General features: G+C 41.8%; 1 protein-coding gene across 2 annotated transcripts in view; it reads left to right on the top strand.

The window, feature by feature from the left end:
• Nucleotides 1-22,182, top strand: part of LOC126284078 (quinone oxidoreductase-like protein 1) — a 111,999-nt gene extending 89,817 nt beyond the window's left edge. Inside the window, exon 8 of one of the 2 annotated variants that reach the window (XR_007551434.1) lies at nt 21,155-21,237. Coding sequence is in view for 1 of the 2 variants with exons in the window: in XM_049982709.1 (XP_049838666.1) it covers nt 21,155-21,254 (100 nt within the window). In the remaining variant the exon portion in view is untranslated. Of the gene's footprint in view, nt 1-21,154 lie in introns of both variants that reach the window. The other variant, XM_049982709.1, reaches the window with a different exon arrangement.
• Nucleotides 22,183-22,452: the final 270 nt, after the last annotated feature.

The raw sequence follows: 22,452 nt of genomic DNA, 5'->3' as shown, positions 1-22,452 counted from the left end.
ATTAATAAATCTATCAACTTGGCACAACAGTTCAAAGCCTGGATTATTGTTTAAAATGTTTTCAAACTTTTCTTTAAGTTTTCTTCGGAGTACCTCCGGCAGTGAGGAGTTCACTAGAATAATTTTATTCATTAACTGAATAGATTCATTCAATGCCAAACCTTGAGTTTCAAGCTTTTTAACACTTGCAGATTTATGGGAAAAGAGAGTGCTAATCACAGCAGTGTCTTTTAATACCAGAATCATTAAAAGCTTCCTTGCACTGGCAAACTGCCAAATCCTCTGCACTATCGAAGTCGTTTACTACCACTGTAATGGCCTCGAAAGGTTCAGTGTAAAACACAGCTTCAACCCACGTACCCCAACAAGTTACCACTGGTCCTGATGCGAGCAGGAGCCTTTAGAAACACTTTTTTGTGTGGATGAAATCCGTTTATTTACATTCACAAATGTGTAACATGCTTCTTCAGCAAGGCTTGTATTCCACGAGCAAAACATGTCACATGAATCAAATTGGAATAAAATACCTGGAGGGCTTTTCCTGCTATGATCAGATAGGGAGCAGCATCTGAAATAAACACAAACACCCTTTCATTAGCCGAAGATTCTGGAAATATTTTTCTAATACAGTCATTCACAAATATGGTGATTGTAGGATGAATTACTTTTTCAAGTTCCTTGCAGGCCGCTAAATAGGAAGGAGGAGGCTCTTCTTTTAAAGCATCAACAATTAAATTTGCTATGTGATTTTACCAAGTGTCTGCAGTTTTGTCAACTGAAATCCAGAAAATGTTGTCCTTGAGTTCACTGCGTATTTATTCCAGAACATTTACGTAAAATTGTCAGTATGCAATTTTTATGCCATGTTGATTCATCTGGTGTATTTTTATTCAAGCAATATTTGCACAGGAAGCCTTTGAGGATAGGTTTTGTAAGTTTGTGAAGAGAAATATTGCTTGCGATGAATGCTTCACATAGATCAAAGTTAAACTGACTTTTGGACAAATCCCTGCTGCTGCAACTTGCTGTTGACAGAAGGTGTTGTCATGGTCCTTTCTTCTGCATTCTTGTGATATGAAGACTTGTCATGGCATGCGGTTCTATTTAAAACTTTCTTTTGCACGAAATGTTTTTCTCGCAAACTCAAAAAGATAAAACAATTCTGTCATATGTAAATGTTCCAGCAGTGTCATATCCACAAAACGATGGTTTTTTGTTTTTCCAAGCTGTATGGCGCACAAGACATTACACACTAAATGTCGTAAACATATTATTCAACTGCGTACAAGTAAATAGAAAGTTAAACTGAAACAATGGACGTGCGACTAAAGGCTTGCGTAGTTTAATTTAATTGTTGCTGATGGGTATGGTATGACAGCGGAGGGGATTAACCAGGGATGCAGGTGTAGGAGCATTGATGCCTGTTCCTGTTGCTCTTCTGTAATGACTTCACTAGACAGTGGACTCTCGGTTAGCGATTGTATGCAGTTCTGGGTCGCGGTCAATCTGCGAGACATCAAAACTAAATTGAGTAGAGACCATGCATCTAAATTTCTAAAATATTGTAAACATAGAGCAAAAATGGAGTTAAAATATGCAATAAGTGTTGAAAAGGAGCCAAATATGCAAATGCAGATGCAACATGCAAATGCATATAATGTGGTCTCTATTCATTATGTTTGAGCACAGAGTATGTTCTGAGGTTCTACAACAAATCAATGTCAAGAATATTGGACAGTAGTTTGTTGGATCACTTCTGCTGTTCTCCTTGTAGACGGGTGTGACCTGTATGTTTTTCCAAGAACTGGGCGTGGTTTTTTGTTTGGGGATCTATGATAAATTAGGATTAGGAGGAGGCTAACTCAGCTGCAAACTCAGTATAGAATCTGACAGGTATTCCATTGAGGCCTGGGCTTTGTTCAGTTTTAATGATTTCAGCTATTTCTTGACACTACTGGCGCTAGTACTTTCTTCATTCAAATTTTCGGTGACACAAGGATTAAATTGGGGCATTTCTCCTGGGTTTTCCTTTGTAAAGGAACATTTGAACCTTTGTAAAGGAACATTTGAAAACACAGTTAAGCATTTGAGTTTTTGCATTGCTACACTCTTTCAGTTCCTGTCTCATTCGCTAGGATCTGGACTTTGGTGCCACTAGCAGCCTTTACGTACAACCAGAATTTCTTTGGGTTCTGCGAAAGATCACTTAACAATATTCAGCTTCAGCAGTCATTGAAGGCATCACGCATTGTTGTCTTGAAAGCCAAACATGTTTCATTCAGCCTTTCTCTGTCCATAGCCCTACACTTTGTTCTACACCTATGATCCAGTAACCTCTGTTTCTTTAAAAGTTTCCTTACACTGACTGTATACCATGGAGGTTCCCTCCCATTACGAACTGTTCTAATGGGTACATATCTATATCTAGAGTTGAGCCAGAGTTCCAGCAGCTCTACATGGAGGCACCAGCAGCCCCGCCAGGACGCCGGCGCCGGCTCGCCACAGCTCAAGGAGTCGGCGTCCGCCCTGTAATGCCCCCAGTCGTTGCACATTCCACCCGCCTTTCATCCTCTCCATGTCTGACTCACTACCCTAAATGACGCTGCAGTCGACGTGCTTATTACCGTCCTGTGCTGAAAGTTTCAAGTTTTGTGTTGAGATGTGACACTACTGATATTTTATCTAGTTTACTGAACATATATATCTTTCTGCTTGTTTTAGTTGTCCTATGTACTGTGGTAATCATTGTTGTCACAACCATGATACCAGTTTCGATGTGAACATCCACAGAGAGATTAGGTCTATTTGTTGCCATTAGATCCAATATGTTTCCATCATAAGCAGGGTTCCTAACTGTTTGGTCTAAGAAGTTTGCAGACAAGACATTTAGTAAAGTTTTACAGGATGTGCTATCATGCCCACTACTAAAAAAACTGTAGTTTTCCCATTAATTGTTGGATGATTAAAGTCTCCACCATTGATTACAGTATGATTGGGGAACTTATACACGGTGCAAGTGAACTGAAGTTTCCTCTGAGGAGATGATCTGTTGGGTGATAGAACACTCCAGTTATTTTATGCCCACCCCCTGATACTGAGTTTTGTCCAAACAATCTCACATGCAGCTTCAGTCTCTCTCTCTCTCTCTCTCTCTCTCTCTCTCTCTCTCTCTCTCTCTCTCTCTCTCTCTCTCTCTCTCTCTCTCTCTCTCTGTGTGTGTGTGTGTGTGTGTGTGTGTGTGTGTGTGTGTGTGTGTGTGTGTGTGTGGATTTGAGTTTCTCGACTACTGTGACAAATACGCCACCTCCATTCCTCATTTACCTATCCTTTCCATATACCCTTACAATTTCCCCCAAAATCTCACTGCTATCAGTTTTAGGTTTCAACAATTATGTGAGCGTCGCTGCTTTTCATGAGTGCTTCAAAATCTGGCACTTTTTTGGGGCAGTTTTCCATTAGGATTTTAATACTCTCACCCATGGAAGGCATCTTAGACTGCTACTTCTGAGTTTCCTACAGCTGTCATAATCTAGATTGGATGGAGAGTCATCCAATCAAAAAGAAAAAGAAAAAAAATGTGCATGCCACACAGTCAGCTACCTGAGCAGCAGCAGCAGCTGCTGATGTGTATGTGATCTATTTAGGGAGACCCTGCAGTTCTTAACCCTATGGTGCAAGTCCAGGAAGTTGCAGCCTAGCTGGTCACAGAACCTTTGAAGTCTCTGGTTCAGTCCTTCCACTGGGCTTAGAACCAAAGGGCCATGATCAGTTCTGGGGACCATGCTGCAAATTGTGAGCTTTGTTGAAACTCCACACGCAAGGCTATTCTTCTCAACCTTCTCTACCAGTCACTGGAATCGTCCAAGAATGCTCTCAGAAAGCAGTCAACAGACATGATTTGTTCCAATGTGTTACCTCAATTTGCAGTTGATTGTGCACTCTGTTCCTTCAATGGCTGCTAGAAAAGCCTTTTCAGCATGTTGAATGAGGCTCCCAGGCATACCCACAGAGTGCACCAGTTGTCCTTTCCTGTCCCTAGCCTGCAATTTTCTCCAAGGGCTACCATCATTCACCATACGTTTGAACTGCTGACGATTAATAGACCCAGCCCTTTTGCATTTGCCTCCACCTGACATTGGGCAAAACAGGTTTCCTCAAAACAGGTGAAGTGAGTCCCACTGGCTCAGTTTCAGTTTGAGTGAGTCCCACTGACTCAGTTTTAGTTTCAGTTTCAGTGAAACACAGCACCTCATACTTATTGGTTAGGGGAATCAGTACAACACGTTGAGTTTTCCCTGGTCTCTGTCCCAACTGTACAGGACGCCTAGATCTACCACTGACATTCCACTTGCAGTCAAGTGGAGGGTAATGACAGATCCTGCACTTCCTGCAGCACAGACAGGTTCCACAGGAGAGGATAGTACTTGAGATACCTCTGGTACAGGTATCACAGGTACACGACTCTCGGTTGCCTTTCCAACATACTTATTTGCAGCAGCCACCAATCGTTTGACAGTAGACAGGGCGATTTCCAGCTGCTTACGCACATCAACTAAATCATCCTGTGTTTGCAGTGATGCTGCATTTTATCTGGTCCAATGCATTACAAGACAGTAAACAGATAATCAGCAATCTTAATTTAAAATTATCTTTTAATCTGTTGAGGTAAAGATTGCTAATTCCCTACCAGAATTGAAGCAAAAACGAGTTTTTTTGTTAAGGCAACACACAAACCTGTGGTAAAAATTACTAATTTTCTAAAATGTTGTGATGTTAATTATATTTGTTAGAAAACTCAAAAATGGAGTTAATTTATGATAAATGCAGAAAATATATAGAGCTACTCTTCTGTAAGGGAAACCTAGATGTAACACAATATGTTGGATAGAAAATCTGCTGCAGTAACTAAATCATTGCACCTATTTGCTACAGATTGCTCATAGATTATGCAAAGGACAATAGTAGCTTCCAAAAATTCTCAAAAACATACTTGTTTGCAGTGATGTACAATGAAATTCATGGGGGATGTATTCTTTGGCTGAACTGTGAACCACAAATGCTGATTTGCTGCAAAATAAATTGCATATCCAAAATATTTGTAATAGTAACTTGCAAAAATATAGTTTTGTAAGCATAAAATTAAAACTATTTCTCATGTAATTGTACAATGAAATTAGAGAATGATTGTTTTGAACGTGGATAGGCCTACTGTTCTCAAAAGTTTTAAGAGCACAATTTTGTTTAAGCCTAAAATTGATGGTAATAGTACTAGTTTATCGTGGCACTCATAAATGTTCGAAATTTCATGATATATCACGATACAAACAAGTATTGATACAATCAATGAAAGGTTAAGCAGAAGTGATGCGAACAGTAAAATATGCAAATCTAGAACTTTAAATTGGCACGCAATCTTGTACATACGGTCTCATGGAAGAGAAAATTCCTGAGTTGTCTCTTATTTATAAATAAATGTGCATATTGCAGGGAATTTTACATAGCTGATTATGTATACACTTCTACAATGGTGTGCCAAAGAACAACACTGCTATTTGAGTTTATCTTGATCAAAATTTCTGAAATGTCCAAAACCAACAAAGGCACTGTTACAGCAATGCATTATGTCAACAATATCCTACGCCCCATATTCTTACTGTCCATGGCAAGTGACCCTGGGCTTACATTTTAGCAAGATAATGTCTACTGCTGTGAGAGTTTCTACTGCTTGCCTTTGTACTTGGCAAACCCTACCTTGGCCAGTGATGTTGCTGGATCTCTCCCCAGTTGAGTATATTTGGAGCATTATAGGCAGGGTCCTCCAGCTGTCTCAGAATTTTGAGGATGTAACACGTGAGTTGGACAGAATTTGGCACGATCTCCCTCAAGAAGACATCCAACAACTCTATCAACCCGCACCAAGTCAAATAACTGCTTCCATAAGGGCCAGAAGTGGACCCACACTTCATTGACTTTACCAGCTTGTGAAGCTCTTTCTCTTGAATAAACCGTCCATTTTTTCTGAAATTGTAATCATTTGTTTGTCTATACATGTACATCAGACGCACAGATTTCCACCGGATTCAGATAATTCCTTTGTGGTGCATGCTTTTATTTTTCTTGGAAAGTATTTGTACTGTTTGCTTTTGCTGCTGCATGTCTCCTGGATATTTTGTAAAAATCAGATAACTATGTAAAATGAGAACATTTTGTAACTATGCCTTGTTATTGTGTGTGTCATAACAACCATGTAGTGCTGAGGGTACTTGCTAAGTTATTTTATGTTATTTTCTGTCTGTCACATAGTAGTAAATTCAGTGAAGAATATTCCACTTAATTGTGTGGTTCATTCTCGTAACATATTGACATGTTTTGAACTTTATTTAGATGGTGTTTGTGACTACAGCTGAGATGAGCACTAGAGGCTCACATAATTTTTATTCCTTTTACTGATGACTATTGCTGTGTTTGCAGCACATAAGTAATTTTTTGTCCCTTCTAATAAAGATTTTTGCACTACTTCATTGTAAAACATGTTTATTATGTTAGTACTATATCTAACCCTGTGTGCACACATCGTTTGCAGCTATTACCCACTTGAAAATGACCACAAGGTTGAAACTGCATTAGTGGATGGTTAATAAACATGCAGTCAATGTTGAAAATTAAATTTTTCAAAGATAATATACTACATCTGCTGCATATATCCTTTCATGATTTCTTCCGGGTCTTTGGTGTTGTGATTATTGCATTCTGGAAAGTTCCAAAAACTAGCATCTGATTGTGTGAAACCTCAGAAAGAAATCCATTATCTGCTGCTCCACCACACGTGTAATCGCCAGATTTTTGCTATTGTTATTGATAAGAGCATGAGTTTCCATGTTTGCTTTTGAGATGTGATCTAAAACCAGTTTGGTAATATTATAATATACACCCCTGTAAATCTGAAAAATTATGAACATATTATGGATGCTTGTGTCATACAAGAAATGCACAAGCTTAGCCAGTCAGCTTAAGTTGAGTGCATTACCTAGTTGGTAGCCTCCGAATCATCCTAGCTCTGCTGCAGTTTGAATGAATAAATACTGTAATGACTTGTCTGGCTTTCCAGAATGGGGGTGGGGGAGGGGTATAAACTAATGTGGATATGCCAAATTCCATTGCTGAGTTTGGCAGAATGGTATTACGAATATTTGCAGTTTTCCCATCTTAGGCTCTCTCTCTCTCTCTCTCTCTCTCTCTCTCTCTCTCTCTCTCTCTCTCTCTCTCTCTCTCTCTCTCTGCTTCCCTGCAACATTGCAACATTCTGTGTTATCTGCATGCAACAGTGCCACTGCCTGCAACAAGTGCTTTATTGCCTCCTGTATTATTACTTTGCTTGTTCTCATTATTCTCACCCTTTTGCTGTCACAAGTCTGGATGAAACAATAGATGAAAAGTAAAAGTAGTAAAAATTGGGACCTGCATTGTTCTAGGGTTTGTGGCTGCACTCACACCAAACAACCATTGGCATTCAAATGGTCTGTTGTTGCTCAGATGCTGCCTCTGAAGTGGGTGGTCACAGCATTGAGACCACCATGTCGTGCCTCTCACTATTCTGATATGTCACTAGAGCTGATTTTTGGGCAGCATCAGTGCACTGGATTAACACATCAGGAAGTCTGTCTGAGACCACATCTTCAGGCTGATGGGGTCACTGTATATAGATCAGCAGCAGACAATTGATGTAGCACCAAGACAAGGCAGCTGGCCAAGAAAGTTGCTTGAATTATGCACGATGGAAAATCAGTTCATCTTAATTAAGATGGCAAATCCTGACCAGTCCTGTTTGTTAATATCTGTAAACAACTACCTGGTGTACCTATTACTATAACTCCCCATAAGAACCTAAACATGGTACAGAGACTGATTTTTCAACAAAATTTAATGCAGCAAAGGGATGCAGAACTGCACAAACACTTTCAATCCTTGGAAAGACCAAGGGATCCTCTTCATACCTCGTGTGTATGTTGAGGAGCCCCCCCCCCCCCCCCCTCCCCCTAATGCAATAGGTTTAACACCAGCACATTCATCCTCCCTTTTAAGGGATTTACTTCTGGAGGAGATAAAAATTTATCAATTATTGCTGCAAAGTGAAGCCGTACTTCCCACACTCTATTCAGTGCTTTAAACACCAGTGCATCAGGCATATGTCTTTCAGTTTACATATGACTCAGTTTGTGGACACACTGGTTGGCCTCTTCACTATGTATGTTACCACCTGTCCGTGTCAAATGCGAGAATGCCTACCCTCCCTGATGCCCAAAATGTTCTAGCCTGATCAAGGAACACAAAAATCCCGGAACTGGAGGTAGGTCACCAATAGCCTTTCATATTTTGGAGCTCATAAAAATATAAGATTGTTCCTATTAGTCCCAATGATATCGACTTTTGTCACTACTGTGGCTAAGTCATTGGCAGTGTTTGTTGTATTCACTCCCTCACCATCAACCCCTGGTACTCGTGCAAATAAACTTGACCTTGGGAGTGGCTCCACACTCGGCTGGAGAAGCAGCACTCTCTTCCAGCATCACCAGTGACAGGCTCCCTTTCTGGAATCTTCTCTCTGGAAATCTACAGACCAGCAATCCTACACAAGCCAGGGGCTGAGTGGGATACAGGCTGTGGGTCTACAGGTTGCCCACTCTTTTTCCATTCCTGTGCCCATAGCAAATAAGCCCTCACAAGATTTTCGGCCACCAAAAGTTGTGAAAGAGACAAAGAAGAAATTTTGGAAGAAGACTATTTCCAACTATCCCACAGCCACAAAATCCCCTCATGCCATCAAACTTCGAAGTACTGTCTATTGATGTTGTTCTGCCCCCACTGGTGACACAGTGATTCTGGGGCATGAGCTGTCCTTTTGGCCCCTTCACAACTAACCTTAATACCTTTGATAGTTCATGTCTATGGCGATTGATTTCTTCTTGTTATCTGATCTGCATTGCTTTCCAAGACAACCAGTATCCAACTCATCACGATTACAATGCATGCTATTGGAACCGCACTGGCCCTGAGATATGTACATTGGTTTGCAGAGATGTCATCACTGAGTACATTCCCCTTTCTAACACAGTGAAAACAATATCAGTGTGAGTGCAAATGACATCAGCAATCACCATTTGGAAAAATACACTCCTGGAAATTGAAATAAGAACACCGTGAATTCATTGTCCCAGGAAGGGGAAGCTTTATTGACACATTCCTGGGGTCAGATACATCACATGATCACACTGACAGAACCACAGGCACATAGACACAGGCAACAGAGCATGCACAATGTCGGCACTAGTACAGTGTATATCCACCTTTTGCAGCAATGCAGGCTGCTATTCTCCCATGGAGACGATCGTAGAGATGCTGGATGTAGTCCTGTGGAATGGCTTGCCATGCCATTTCCACCTGGCGCCTCAGTTGGACCAGCGTTCGTGCTGGACGTGCAGACCGTGTGAGACGACGCTTCATCCAGTCCCAAACATGCTCAATGGGAGACAGATCCAGAGATCTTGTTGGCCAGGGTAGTTGACTTACACCTTCTAGAGCACGTTGGGTGGCATGGGATACATGCGGACGTGCATTGTCCTGTTGGAACAGCAAGTTCCCTTGCCGGTCTAGGAATGGTAGAACGATGGGTTCGATGACGGTTTGGATGTACCGTGCACTATTCAGTGTCCCCTCGACGATCACCAGAGGTGTACGGCCAGTGTAGGAGAACGCTCCCCACACCATGATGCCGGGTTTGTTCCTGTGTGCCTCGGTCGTATGCAGTCCTGATTGTGGCGCTCACCTGCACGGCGCCAAACACGCATACGACCATCATTGGCAGAAGCGACTCTCATCGCTGAAGACGACACGTCTCCATTCGTCCCTCCATTCACGCCTGTCGCGACACCACTGGAGGCGGGCTGCACGATGTTGGGGCGTGAGCGGAAGACGGCCTAACGGTGTGCAGGACCATAGCCCAGCTTCATGGAGATGGTTGCAAATGGTCCTAGCCGATACCCCAGGAGCAACAGTGTCCCTAATTTGCTGGGAAGTGGCGGTGCGGTCCCCTACGGCACTGCATAGGATCCTACGGTCTTGGGGTGCATCCGTGCGTCGCTGCGGTCCGGTCCCAGGTCGACGGTCACGTGCACCTTCCGCAGGTCGACGGTCACGTGCACCTTCCGCCGACCACTGGCGACAACATCGATGTACTGTGTAGACCTTACACCCCACATGTTGAGCAATTCGGCGGTACGTCCACCCGGCCTCCCGCATGCCCACTATACGCCCTCGCTCAAAGTCCGTCAACTGCACATACGGTTCACGTCCACGCTGTCGCGGCATGCTATGTGTGTGTTAAAGACTTCGATGGAGCTCTGTATGCCACGGCAAACTGGCTGACACTGCACAAATGCTGCGCAGCTAGCGCCATTCGACGGCCAACACCGCGGTTCCTGGTGTGTCCGCTGTGCCGTGCGTGTGATCATTGCTTGTACAGCCCTCTCGCAGTGTCCGGAGCAAGTATGGTGGGTCTGACACACCGGTGTCAATGTGTTCTTTTTTCCATTTCCAGGAGTGTATATTTACCTGTAGGCAGGGCACATACTTGAGATGAACACCATGACCTTACTCCAGCAACTGCCCTTGCTTTTCACGTACTTGGGGATTTCAGTGTGCATCATGTTTTGAGGGTCCACCTTATCTAGTAGAGGTCTTCTGATTGACCAGCTTCTTTCCAATATTGATTTATGTGTCCTAAGTGACTGTAATCCTACCCATCATAGAGCCGCCCATGTCACCTTTTCAGTTATCCATGTTACTGTCTCTTCCCCCAATCTCACGGCTTCACTTTAGTGATTGCTACTTGATTACCCCTGTGACAATGACCATTTTCCAATAATCCAGTGACTTTTTGTAAGTCGCTGCCCAATCGAGCAGTTACCACGTTAGGCTATTCAAAGGGCCAGCTGTTAGTCGTATGCTGCCCTCACCTTTGTCCCCCAGCCAGATTGCATCAGTGAGGTTGTGGGAGATCTCTGGTGAGACTACCCGCATCATTGGAAATTCCCCTTTCTGTAACCCACTCCACTGCATGTCAGTGCACAATAAAATAGACATTGCAACAGCTATTGTGGATAATCAAAGGGCACTGCAGTGCTCGTGATGAATCAGTTCATGATGAACTCCTCTTGTCCCACTCTGCAACAGCATCGGTGCCCTCTTATTACCTAACTACATTTCAAATTGAAGACATTCTCCTATCCTTTACCCCCCTCTTGGTTACACTGAATGACTTAATGAATCTTGACGTGTCACATGATGCAGGCCCAGGCCCTGATTCAATTCCTAATCAGATTATCCAACATCTGAACATTACTTGGACTCAATCTACTCAGAGTCTTTAGCTGTACTTGTCTAGAAAGTGTTTTTCTGTTACAGTGGTGGGATTATATATCATCATCGTCCCAATCCTCAAACCAGGCAAAAACCTAACAACCATCTGCAGCTAATGACTAATTAGCCCCACCAGCATGCTTGAGAGAATGATAGCCAGCTGATTATGTAGGGTTCTCAAATTTAAGGATCAGCGTGGTTTCTGTGAGGGATTATCCACAACTGACCATCTTGTTAGATTGGAAACAACAATCTGACAGACATTTTTATGAATGCCAAAATATCATTGCAGCCTTTTTTGACCTACATAAGGCACACAACACTACTTGGCATATCAGATTTTACTTGAGGATACCCTCAATGACTGGAGCTTTTAAGGCGCCCTAGTGATTTTTATTAATCAGTTTTTATCCCATGAGCTTTGTTGGGCTTCAGTTGATATATCTCTCAACACATCACAAGCCCAAGAGAATGGTGTCCCATAGGTCTCCATGCTGAGTGTCGCACTCCTCATTGCCATCAATGGGCTAGTGACCTCAGTCGGACCAGTGGTTGCCACTGTGTTCTATGTTGATAATTTTTTCATTCTGTTGCCTTAGCCAAACAGTATCCTCTGATTGGACTCTTTCCCGTGGATTCCAATTCTCTGTTGTAAAAACTTACCGTGCATTTCTGTCCACATATCATTGACTGTCCTACCCCATAACTCTACTTGGGTATCCAGGGCTAGGAAGTGGTTGCAGTGCCTCAATGTTTGTGACTTATCTTCGATTAAAAAATGACATAGCTCCACTATACTCATCAACTAAAGACAAGCAGCATGTGAAAGCTTAACACTGTCTGCTTCCTTGCTCATGCTGTGTGTATTGTCTGTCTAGTCTCAGATGGACTACAGTTGCCAGGTTAATGGCTCAGTGGTACCTTGGTTTTTGAAATTATTGGATCCAATCCTCCATCATGGTGTAAGAGTGGCCATTGGCTCCTACTAGTGTAGTCCCATAGACATTCTCTTTGCCAAAGCGAGGATCTTACCTCCTTAGTTCTGATCGTACCAGCTCTTGCTCGCTTATGCAATCACATTCCTACAATTTCCTAATCATCAGTCTTACCAAATTCTTTTTGCATAAAAGGCGCTTCGACCTCCTGACACCAGGTCTTGGGTGGGATTACCAGTTGGAATGTCCCTTGAGGTCCTTAACTGGGGCCTCCATCTAACTTCCTAGAATGAGTCCCCATGTCTTCCTACAAACCCTCAACCCTCCTTTATTATTACCCAGATGATGAATTACTTCTCCCACTGGTCAGGAACAACATTCATTGCCAAGAAAATGTAGTTTTGTCTCTCTCTCTCTCTCTCTCTCTCTTTTTTTTTTACAGCATACCAGATAGCCCTCAGTTTTATTAACAGATCTTGCAACAGCATTTTAATTTGTAGTGACTCAGTGAACACACGCCACGATATTGATTGTTGTTACTTTTGTCATTGCGTGATACCTGTTACCTCACAAAATTCTATCTGACCTTTGTTGTATTGCCTGGTCCGTTATCTTTCTGTGTGTCCCATGTCATATGGGTATCCGTGGTTGGTTGGTTGGTTGGTTGGTTGGCTGGAGAAATGGTTACTAGCCCAACATTTGCTTTGATGATCCTAGGTGCAAACTTATGGATGGAAATAACCTGTCCTGACTCGGAGATGGAACAACATATTGGGGGCTTCTACCCCATCTAATAAACAAAGAGACCACTGCTGCATTGTGCTTCTCCTACTCTTCTCAGAAAAATCCACCATCATATGCCACATCTGCATCAGTCTTATGAGATTGGCCCATAGTTTTGTCTTAGTTACTGAGTAACACGTTTTGGTTTCGGAGCCTTACTGAGAGTTGTTCACATCCTCTTCACTTTCCGTGCTAAGCATGGTCTTCTCGATTTCTTGGTCCTAATATTGGCAGGTTTTACTTATTTTTATTTTTTTAATCTGAATTGATTAGGGTCATCAGGCCCTTTCTTACATTGGACAAGGATTTTACGCATACAGTACCTTATTTACATTATAGTTCGCTAAGATATAACAGTTTTAATATGATAACTAGTATTAAAATGATTTGAGTGTATGAAGTGGTAGTGTCAATAAATTATACTGACTAAACTAATAAATACAAGGTTTTTATAATTGATTGAAGTGTTTTCATAAATTCACAGTAGCTGGCATTAATGGACACATTGTGACAAAACTCAATACTTAGGTACATAAATACAAAAACTTTCGTATCTTGCTTCTGCAATTCAGATATCTGCCATAAGAGCGCAGCAGTGAGGTAAGATGGCGACAGGCACCGAGAAAGTGCAAGTTGTACTTAAAATGAATACGCACCAATCTGGCCTAACAATACCCATGTGATTCTTTTTGTGTGGGGTTGTGTGAAAAAATAAAGATTTACACCTCCTCCGCCAACAACCTACCAGAACTGCAAGCTGCACCAACTATGCTTTTGAACAGGTTGATGAGGACATGCTGTGCCGAATGTGAGGAGAATTTTATTATAAGCTTGATGTCTAAAGAACCAGTAGGTGGTCACATATTTCTTCTTTCTTTTAGTGTTCAACCCTGAGGTTGGTTTGCAGCAGAGCAGCATTCCTCTCTTCTGTCTGCTTTCCTCTTCATTTCCACGTATGTGTTACATCCAACGTCATCCATGATCTGTTGCGTGTATGATATCCTTGATTGCGCCCCCCCCCCCCCCCCCCCTCTCACCTGCCAATTCCTTCCCACAATAGTTCCTTCTGCTATTGGTCCAGTGACATTGTTGTGTCGTCGCATGTGCCCTACAAGTTCGTCTCTTCTCGTTTGGATGTGCCTCCACAGAGATCTGGTTTCCTGCACACTTCTAAGCACCTCCTCATTTGTTACTTTCTCTCTCCAGCTGATCTTCTTCATCCTTCTATAGCACCACATCTCCAGGGCATCTAGCCATCTTTTCTCTTCTCTTCCAGTTGTCCAAGTTTCACTTATTTTCAGACAGATTTTTTTGCTTGTGAGTGAGTTCCTTCTCTGATTAAATTCAATTTTGGCCTTTTGTATTCTGGTCGCAATTTCTTTCAGGCTTCTGCCATCTCTCATGATTTTGCTTCGCAGGTAAGTAAATTCCTCTGTCACTTCCAGCTGCTCTCTTCCAATTCTGATTCTGAGAGGTTCATATTCTGCTCCTGTACTGCATACCATCACTGTAGTCTTTTTTTGTTTATTCTCATTCCATACTGATTGCATTGATTTTTTTCGATTGTTCTGAGGACTTTCTCGAGATTTTCTCTTGTCTCCATGACTATAGCAATATCATCTGCGTAACGTAGCATGTCTCTTTCACCCATTAATTTTGATCCCCACCTCAGTAGTTTCTCGAACGTGGTCTATAGCTTCCTGGATGTAAGCATTGAATATAAGAGGAGAGAGCACATCCTTGCCTTACCCCTTTTCTAATATTTGCTTCTGGTTCCTGGTGACAGTTCCTAATCACTGCCACCCCATTCTTGTAAAAACTGAGTGTCACACGGATGTCTTTGTACTTCATTCCAATTTTCCTCAGCACTCTGAACATCTCTTGCCAGATAACATTATCAAATTCTTTTCCATGCCTACAAAGGCAGTATAAGTTGGTTTATTATTATGTAATTGCTTTTCGATAGCAAGACTCAGTGCCAGAATCGCCTCTCTTGTTCCCAATCCCCTTCTGAAACCAAATTGATCTTCACTCAGCATATCCTCCACCTTCTCTTCAATTCTCTTCAGAACTACCTTTATCAGAATTTTTGATGCACATGATATTAGGCTTAGAGTTTGGTACTGTTAGCATTTTGTAGCTGCTGCCCTCTTTGGTATAGGAACAGTGATACATTTCTGGAAGTCTGTCGGTATCTCTTCTGTGTTATAGATGGACCTAATAAGTTGGAGCAGCATCATTTTCATGCTGTCATCAGCATTCTTTATTAGTTCTGCAGGTATGTCATCAATATTCGTTGCTTTGTTGCCCCGTAGTTCTTTTAGAGCTCTGTCAAATTCTTCTTGCTGAATGTCATCTTCCTCTACTTGCTCTTCTCTTCCTATTTCTTCCTCCGAAAGAGGTGTTCTGGCATACAACTCGGTTTTCAGAAAGGTGTTTCAACAGATAGTGCTATACATGCTTTCACTGATCAAATTTTAAATGCTCTGGATAGTAGAACATCACCAATTGGGATTTTCTGTGATCTCTCTAAGGCTTTTGGTTGTGTGGATCATGAAATCCTCTTAGATAAGCTGAAGTACTATGGAATGAATGGTTCAGTAGACAGATGGTTCACTTCATATTTAACTGGTAGAATGTAGAAGGTTGAAACAGTAAACCCACATAGTACACAAAGGGCATCAGATTATTCAGACTGGGGATGTATCAAGAATGGGGTACCACAGGGTTCTGTCTTGGGGCCTTTATTGTTTTTAATATATGTCAATGACTTGCCTAATTATATTCATGAAGATGCAAACTTGGTTCTCTTTGCAGATGGCACAAGTATTGTAATCAAGCCTAAAAAGCAAGAATCAGAGGTGGTTTTCCGCAAATGGACTTTCATTGAACTTTGAAAAAACGCTGTACATACAGTTCAGTACAGGGAAAGGCATAACACCGGAAATAAATATAGTGTGTGGGGGAAAATCTTTAGCTAAAGCAGATTGTTCAAAATTTCTGGATGTCTGTATTGATCAGAATTTAAACTGGAAGACACACATTGACAATCTACTGGAACGATTGAGCTCAGCTACCTATGCTATTAGTGTCATTGCAAATTTTGGAGACAAGCACATCAGTAAGTTAGCTTACCATGCATATTTTCATTCGTTGCTTTCTTACGGAATCATCTTTTTGGGCAATTCATCACTAAGAAAGAACGTATTTATTGCACAAAAACGTGTTATCAGAATAATGTCTGGGGCTCATCCAAGATCATCTTGTAGACAATTATTTAAAGAATTAGGGATATTGCCAGTAGGTTCACAATATATATACAGCCTAATGAAATTTGTTGTTAGTAACCCAGATCACTTCAGAATTAATAGCATAGTCCACAGCTACAATACTAGGAGACAGGGTGACCTTCACTACCGTTCATTGAATTTGACATTGGCACAAAAGGGGGTGAATTATACTGCCACAAAGATTTTTGGTCACTTGCCAAACAATATCAAAAGTCTGACAGACAACCAATCGGCATTCAAAAGTAAGTTAAGGGAATTCCTGAATGACAACTCCTTCTACTCCATAGATGAATTTTTAGACGTAGGCTAAAGAAATACAGTTAGTATTAACAATTGTACCGTATATAAGACTAACAAAGATTATTTGGGATAAATGAATCTTTTGTACTTGGACACGTTCCACATCATTACGAAAGAATCGTGTTCATGATCCATGGAACAAGTAATATAACTAACTAACTAACTAACTAACTAACTAACTAACTATGTATTCTTTCCATCTCTTCACCATGTCTTCACCAATCAGCATTTTCCCTTCTTTACTTTCTATTGTGCCTGAGAGTATTGTTTTACATTTTACGTTTGTTTGTCACATATGGTCGACTTGTAATATGCAAAAAAAAAAAAATGATTTTGAGCCTCTCTCTCTCTCTCTCTCTCTCTCTCTCTCTCTCTCTCTCTCTCTCTCTCTCACATATGGTCGACTTGTAATATGCAAAAAAAAAAAAAAAAAATGATTTTGAGCCTCCCTCTCTCTCTCTCTCTCTCTCTCTCTCTCTCTCTCTCTCTCTCTCTCTCTCTCTCTCTCTCTCTCTGTGTGTGTGTGTGTGTGTGTGTGTGTGTGTGTGTGTGTGTGTGTGTGTGTGGTTGGCCATTTTTTCTATTACACTCTGTTTCACAGTTTCAGAGTAATGCTCTGAAGAAGGCTAAACCTTAAAGGTTCATTGTCCTCGATACTAGCTGATGATGAAAGAACAGTTGAACAGGTTTTTATACTTCTTGCAGGGTAATGGGTGGTGTTCGTGTTAGCTATAATGGATCAGGGATGGGACGACTGTGGGAGGGATGCCCCTATTGCATGCTGAGTCCCGGGAGACATTTGCCTGATGCCCCACCCACCTACTGACCTAATTATTTCTTTCGCCTTATTTTATTCTTGTTAGTCCAACAAATGTTCATTATATATTTAGTCTTCTCACTTTTACTATTATGGATCATCCTGTCTAGAAAGCATTTTTTACTCTGTAACTGCCTTAAACCTTAATTGAGATGGAGGGTACAAATTCAGTTGAGATTTCTCATGCCACAGATGTGTTCTCTTATACTTGTACCTCCCTTAATTATTTCTGAGCTCTAGCACCAACACTGCTTTCAGTGCCTTGATTTGATCACTCCTACATATTTTCAAAATTCGATCAGTTTTCTAGCACTAACTGCAGATGATCCATCTCTTGACTGAGGAACTGAGTCCCTTAACTCACCAGTTAACCAGTAACTGCCCACACACTCAGCTAGAAATGCAATTAGGATCATTCTATTAGTCTGGGAGTATGGCCTCTCCATCTGGAAAGGTCACTTGAGAATGTGAGAGGTTCAAGCAGTGAAAAGGCACATGCAAATTTATTGAATGCATTGCATTTATTCACATCTTGGTAAGTCTTCTATCACAAGATTTAGATTATGTTTGTTGTCATTATAATTTCTTTTTTCTGTGTTTTTACTATGTGGTGGCTTCGGAATTGATGCACTGAGTGAGTAATGAGTCATGTTTGTTAAAGTGTGATTTACTGTCATCAGTCCTCATAGTAGGCCCATTTATCAAGAACTTTGAGTTAAGCAGATGTAACAAGACTTCTAAGCAACTTAGTCTGTGTTCTAACAATAAAACTGAGGCAGAGTTGCTGGCCATATGTACTTTCAGGAGATGGGATTTTGATATTGCTATAAAAATACACTGCCTGACAAAACAGTGAAATACACTGAAGAGGAGGGGGAAATGAAATGAAATGAAATGAAATGAAATGAAATGAAACAACAATGTTGAGGGGTTTGTGACATTATTTAAGTGATTACAGAATTGTGTTGAACTCACCAAGCACTTGAACAACTTCGGCAGCTCAGGCCAACATGCAACTATGACATAGAACAGAAGCAACAATCTGGATGGGGCATGAAAGAGGAAGTGATAGCAGAATATGGGGGAGGGAGGGGGGGGGGGGGGGGGAGAAATACGTGCTCTCCACCGAAGCGTGTAGGTACTAGACTGCCAACAGTTGCAGCTTCGGGAGGCTGTGAGGCAAGGAACTCGGGAGGGTGCATGGGAGGAGTGATGAGGGAGAGGAACTAGGATGGGGAAAGTCAGGTAGGTGCATTGGCAGAGGGCAGCACACACAGAGGGTGATGCAATGAGAATAGGGAGGAGTTGATAGGATAGTGGGGGTGGAAACAGTTGGGTGGAGGGTGTGGCGATAGTGGGTAACCATAGATTGAGGTCAGTATAATTTTGGGAATGGAGAATATGTTGTAAGGATAACTCCTGTCTGCGCAGTTCAGAAAAGCTGGTGGAGGGGAAGATCCAGATGGGTTGAGTAGTGAAGCAGCCATTGAATGCTATGTTCAGCTACATGTTGTGCCACAGGATGGTCTGCTTTGCTCTTGGCCACAGTTTTGCTGTGGTCGTTTATGTTAGTGGACAGTTGGTTGGTAGTCATAACAATATAAAAAGCTGTGCAATGTTTGCGGCAGAAGTGGTATATGACGTGACTGCTTTCTCAGATGGCCCAAACTATGATGGGGTAGGGTAAGCCTGTGGCAGGACTGGCATATGAAGTGCTGGGTGGGTGGGTTTGGCAGGTCAAGAACTTACCTTTATGAGACCACTTGCCAATATCATGTTACGCCCACTCTTGCGCGGATGGATACATGCACTGATTCAGTCACAGGGAGGGAATAATAAAACTCTTCTATTCTCTATGAAACAAGCTGGCCCACAACTGTTGTACCTAGTCTTTGATAGCCGGGATCCTGGCATTGTGATGGAATTGATGCCCAAGCCGGTTCCATACATGTTCTATTGTGGATAGATCTGGAGATTGTGCTGGTCACCTGAGTACCTCAACATTATGCAGACGCTCATAGACACCTGCCAGATGTCCTTGGCATTCTCTTGTGCCATCAGAGTTCCCTCAATCACTAGCACTAATGACCTAAAGTCATACCAGATGGCTCCCTACACCATGACACCAGGAGAAAAATACCACCTTTCCTTTGCAAAACATTGGAAGAATAAGACGTCTCCCCAGGTTTCTGGCGATGACCATCTTGGTTAGTGCAGAGTCTTGATTTATCACTGAACACAAGAAAATAGGTTTTAGCTTCCCAGTCAAGGCACCAGTCCATGCACAGTTGTTTCTGTTGTGGTGTTAATGGCAGCCTATGCATGAGATGGTAATTCCAAAGTTCAGCGGCTGCTATTCTCTGACCCATAGTGTGGAATGAACACAGAATGTTGCAGGGAGTTCATTACTTGTTCTTGGATGGCAGGTGCGGATGTTAAGGGGTCATAATGTGCAGTGCACAATAGGGCGATCCTTCCTTATGGCAGTACAACATCGGGTCACTGTCAAATCTGAATGCTGCACAAATCTGGGTATTGCATGATTGAATGAGCTGGTCAAATAGGGACTCACTATGAAGTCCCTTTCAGATCCTGATAACATTGTCTCACACTTGTACGTAGCATCTCTGTGTGCTCCAGAATGATCACTCAGCATCTGTTGCTTTTTGCACCACTTACTACACTGGATCAGACTTGGGAACAGCAGTAATATAAACAACAACAATGCATTATATTGGCTATTCTATCTGTCCCAGAGAATGGCAACTTAAAACTATTTACACACCCACCAGTGGTGTGAACGTGCACAAAGCTGTCTTCTGGATGCTTCACTTTTTTGTGAGGCCATGTATGCACTTACATGATCCTAGCTTTCAGAACTATTAGTTCTTACCTCAGGGAGTTTAATATTACTTAATTCACTTCTGGTCAAGTCATAATCCAACCATCTGTTGTATCGCCTACAACCCCCCCTCCCCCACCTACACCCCTTCTCTTAATTACTCATAATTACTCACCCATGGGTTAGCACCTTCACCTCCACTCCACCCTTCCCTATCCCCCCCTCCCCTCCACCTCCCCATCCCACCCTCCCCCCTCCCACACTCCCACTCCCCCCTTCCTCCACCCATAACCCCACTGCCCCCTCCCATGCTCCGCCTCCCATGCTCCGCCTCCCATGCTCCGCCTCCCATGCTCCGCCTCCCATGCTCCGCCTCCCATGCTCCGCCTCCCATGCTCCGCCTCCCATGCTCCGCCTCCCATGCTCCGCCTCCCATGCTCCGCCTCCCATGCTCCGCCTCCCATGCTCCGCCTCCCATGCTCCGCCTCCCATGCTCCGCCTCCCATGCTCCGCCTCCCATGCTCCGCCTCCCATGCTCCCCTCACGTCACCTGGAGGAACAAAATTGCATGAAAATAAGGTAAGTGTTTAAATTGTTGGCTAATCTCCAGAATTGCAGAGGTTGACAGCTAAGTTATAAACTCTTTAATGTTTCCAACACTTCTGTTGCTTATTGATGTAATACAGAAAATGTATAGACTAGGTTTTTGGTAGTTATCTATTTTTTTGTGTACTTGTATGAGGTGTTTGTTTATGTATTGTCTTTTTTACAGTCCAAATATCCACCATACAGTATCATTTGAATCTGTTCTGGAAGAAGTGAAACTAACTGAGGAACTCAGAGTTGGGAAAGTTGTCATGACAAGGTCCTAACACACAGAATTTCACTTCGCTCTTTCATAAGGTTTTACTACTGTTCTTGGAAATGTCAGAAAGAATGCACATTTGTGATCTCAGGGAACCTACATTGTCATCCAGAAGTTGGGAACAAAGGAGTACTGAAATGCTTACAACTACATCAAACACATGTCCTCCAAAGCTAATATTGGAAAGTCCAGTAAATATTTAATAACCATTAATAGTAGTTGTCTGTGTGCCTGCAGTTTGTGAAGTGACTGTTTATAGTAGCACACTGCTTGCAATCAATGTATAATGAGTAAAGAAAATTATGTATGTTGAAAAGTAAGTGATCTTTGTAAAATTAATTTACACTTGTTAGTGAATATTTAACTCTCAGAGAAATAATTTTACTTGTTTTTGGATTGTAGATTAAACTGACAGTCAACATATCAACATAATTTTGTCTTGTTTGTGGCAGTTTTGTGTTCATTATTACACTTATTCACTGAGTGTTGATGCTGCACAGTATATTTTTAATGGAAGAAGTAAATATAACTACTATACACCAATTAAATGTATACAGTGATCTTTTAGAATGGAATTATTAACTAAAAATTCAGAATTCTTAATGAAATTTATTTCATGGGTATATATTAGCTTGGTTCCAATAGTGAAAGCATGCCACTGGGCATATAGCTCAAAGTTTGAGCTGTATATGAATTTTGCTTGATTAGTGGCATCACATGTATACACATAATTGGTCTATGTTATAGATAGAGCATTTATATATGTGATAGTTGATTGTTGAATGGTTATGCTATAGTGTCCATTCAAAAAAGTTAATGCAGATTCTGTCCATTGTATCAATCCAGTATCTTATTTCAGATCAGAGAATATCAGCAGATTTGTATACTATCTGTAAGAAAATTACAGTTATGTAAAATAAACTATTTTTTGTTTCTGTTGTTTTTACTTATTGTGTCCCAAAATCCAATTCCTTATCAGAGCAATAAGAGACAAGTGGTGGTCCGAGGTAAAGTGTTGCTCATAAAGTACAAAGGGAATTCAGTGTGTTAGGGCTGACTGGCCTTGACGATACTCAGCAAGGTGGTTTGTTAAAGTGGGCATTCAAGCCAAAGAAAAACCTTTAAAACATCAGTAAACTGCAAATGATTGATTGACACTGTACCTACACCTATCACCAAATGACCACCAATTTATAGTTTGAACT

This window comes from Schistocerca gregaria, chromosome 8, assembly GCF_023897955.1.
Source record: "Schistocerca gregaria isolate iqSchGreg1 chromosome 8, iqSchGreg1.2, whole genome shotgun sequence".
Classification (NCBI taxonomy): domain Eukaryota; kingdom Metazoa; phylum Arthropoda; class Insecta; order Orthoptera; family Acrididae; genus Schistocerca; species Schistocerca gregaria.
The sequence above is the reverse complement of the archived record's forward strand: the minus strand, read 5'-3'. Positions and strand labels throughout refer to the sequence as shown.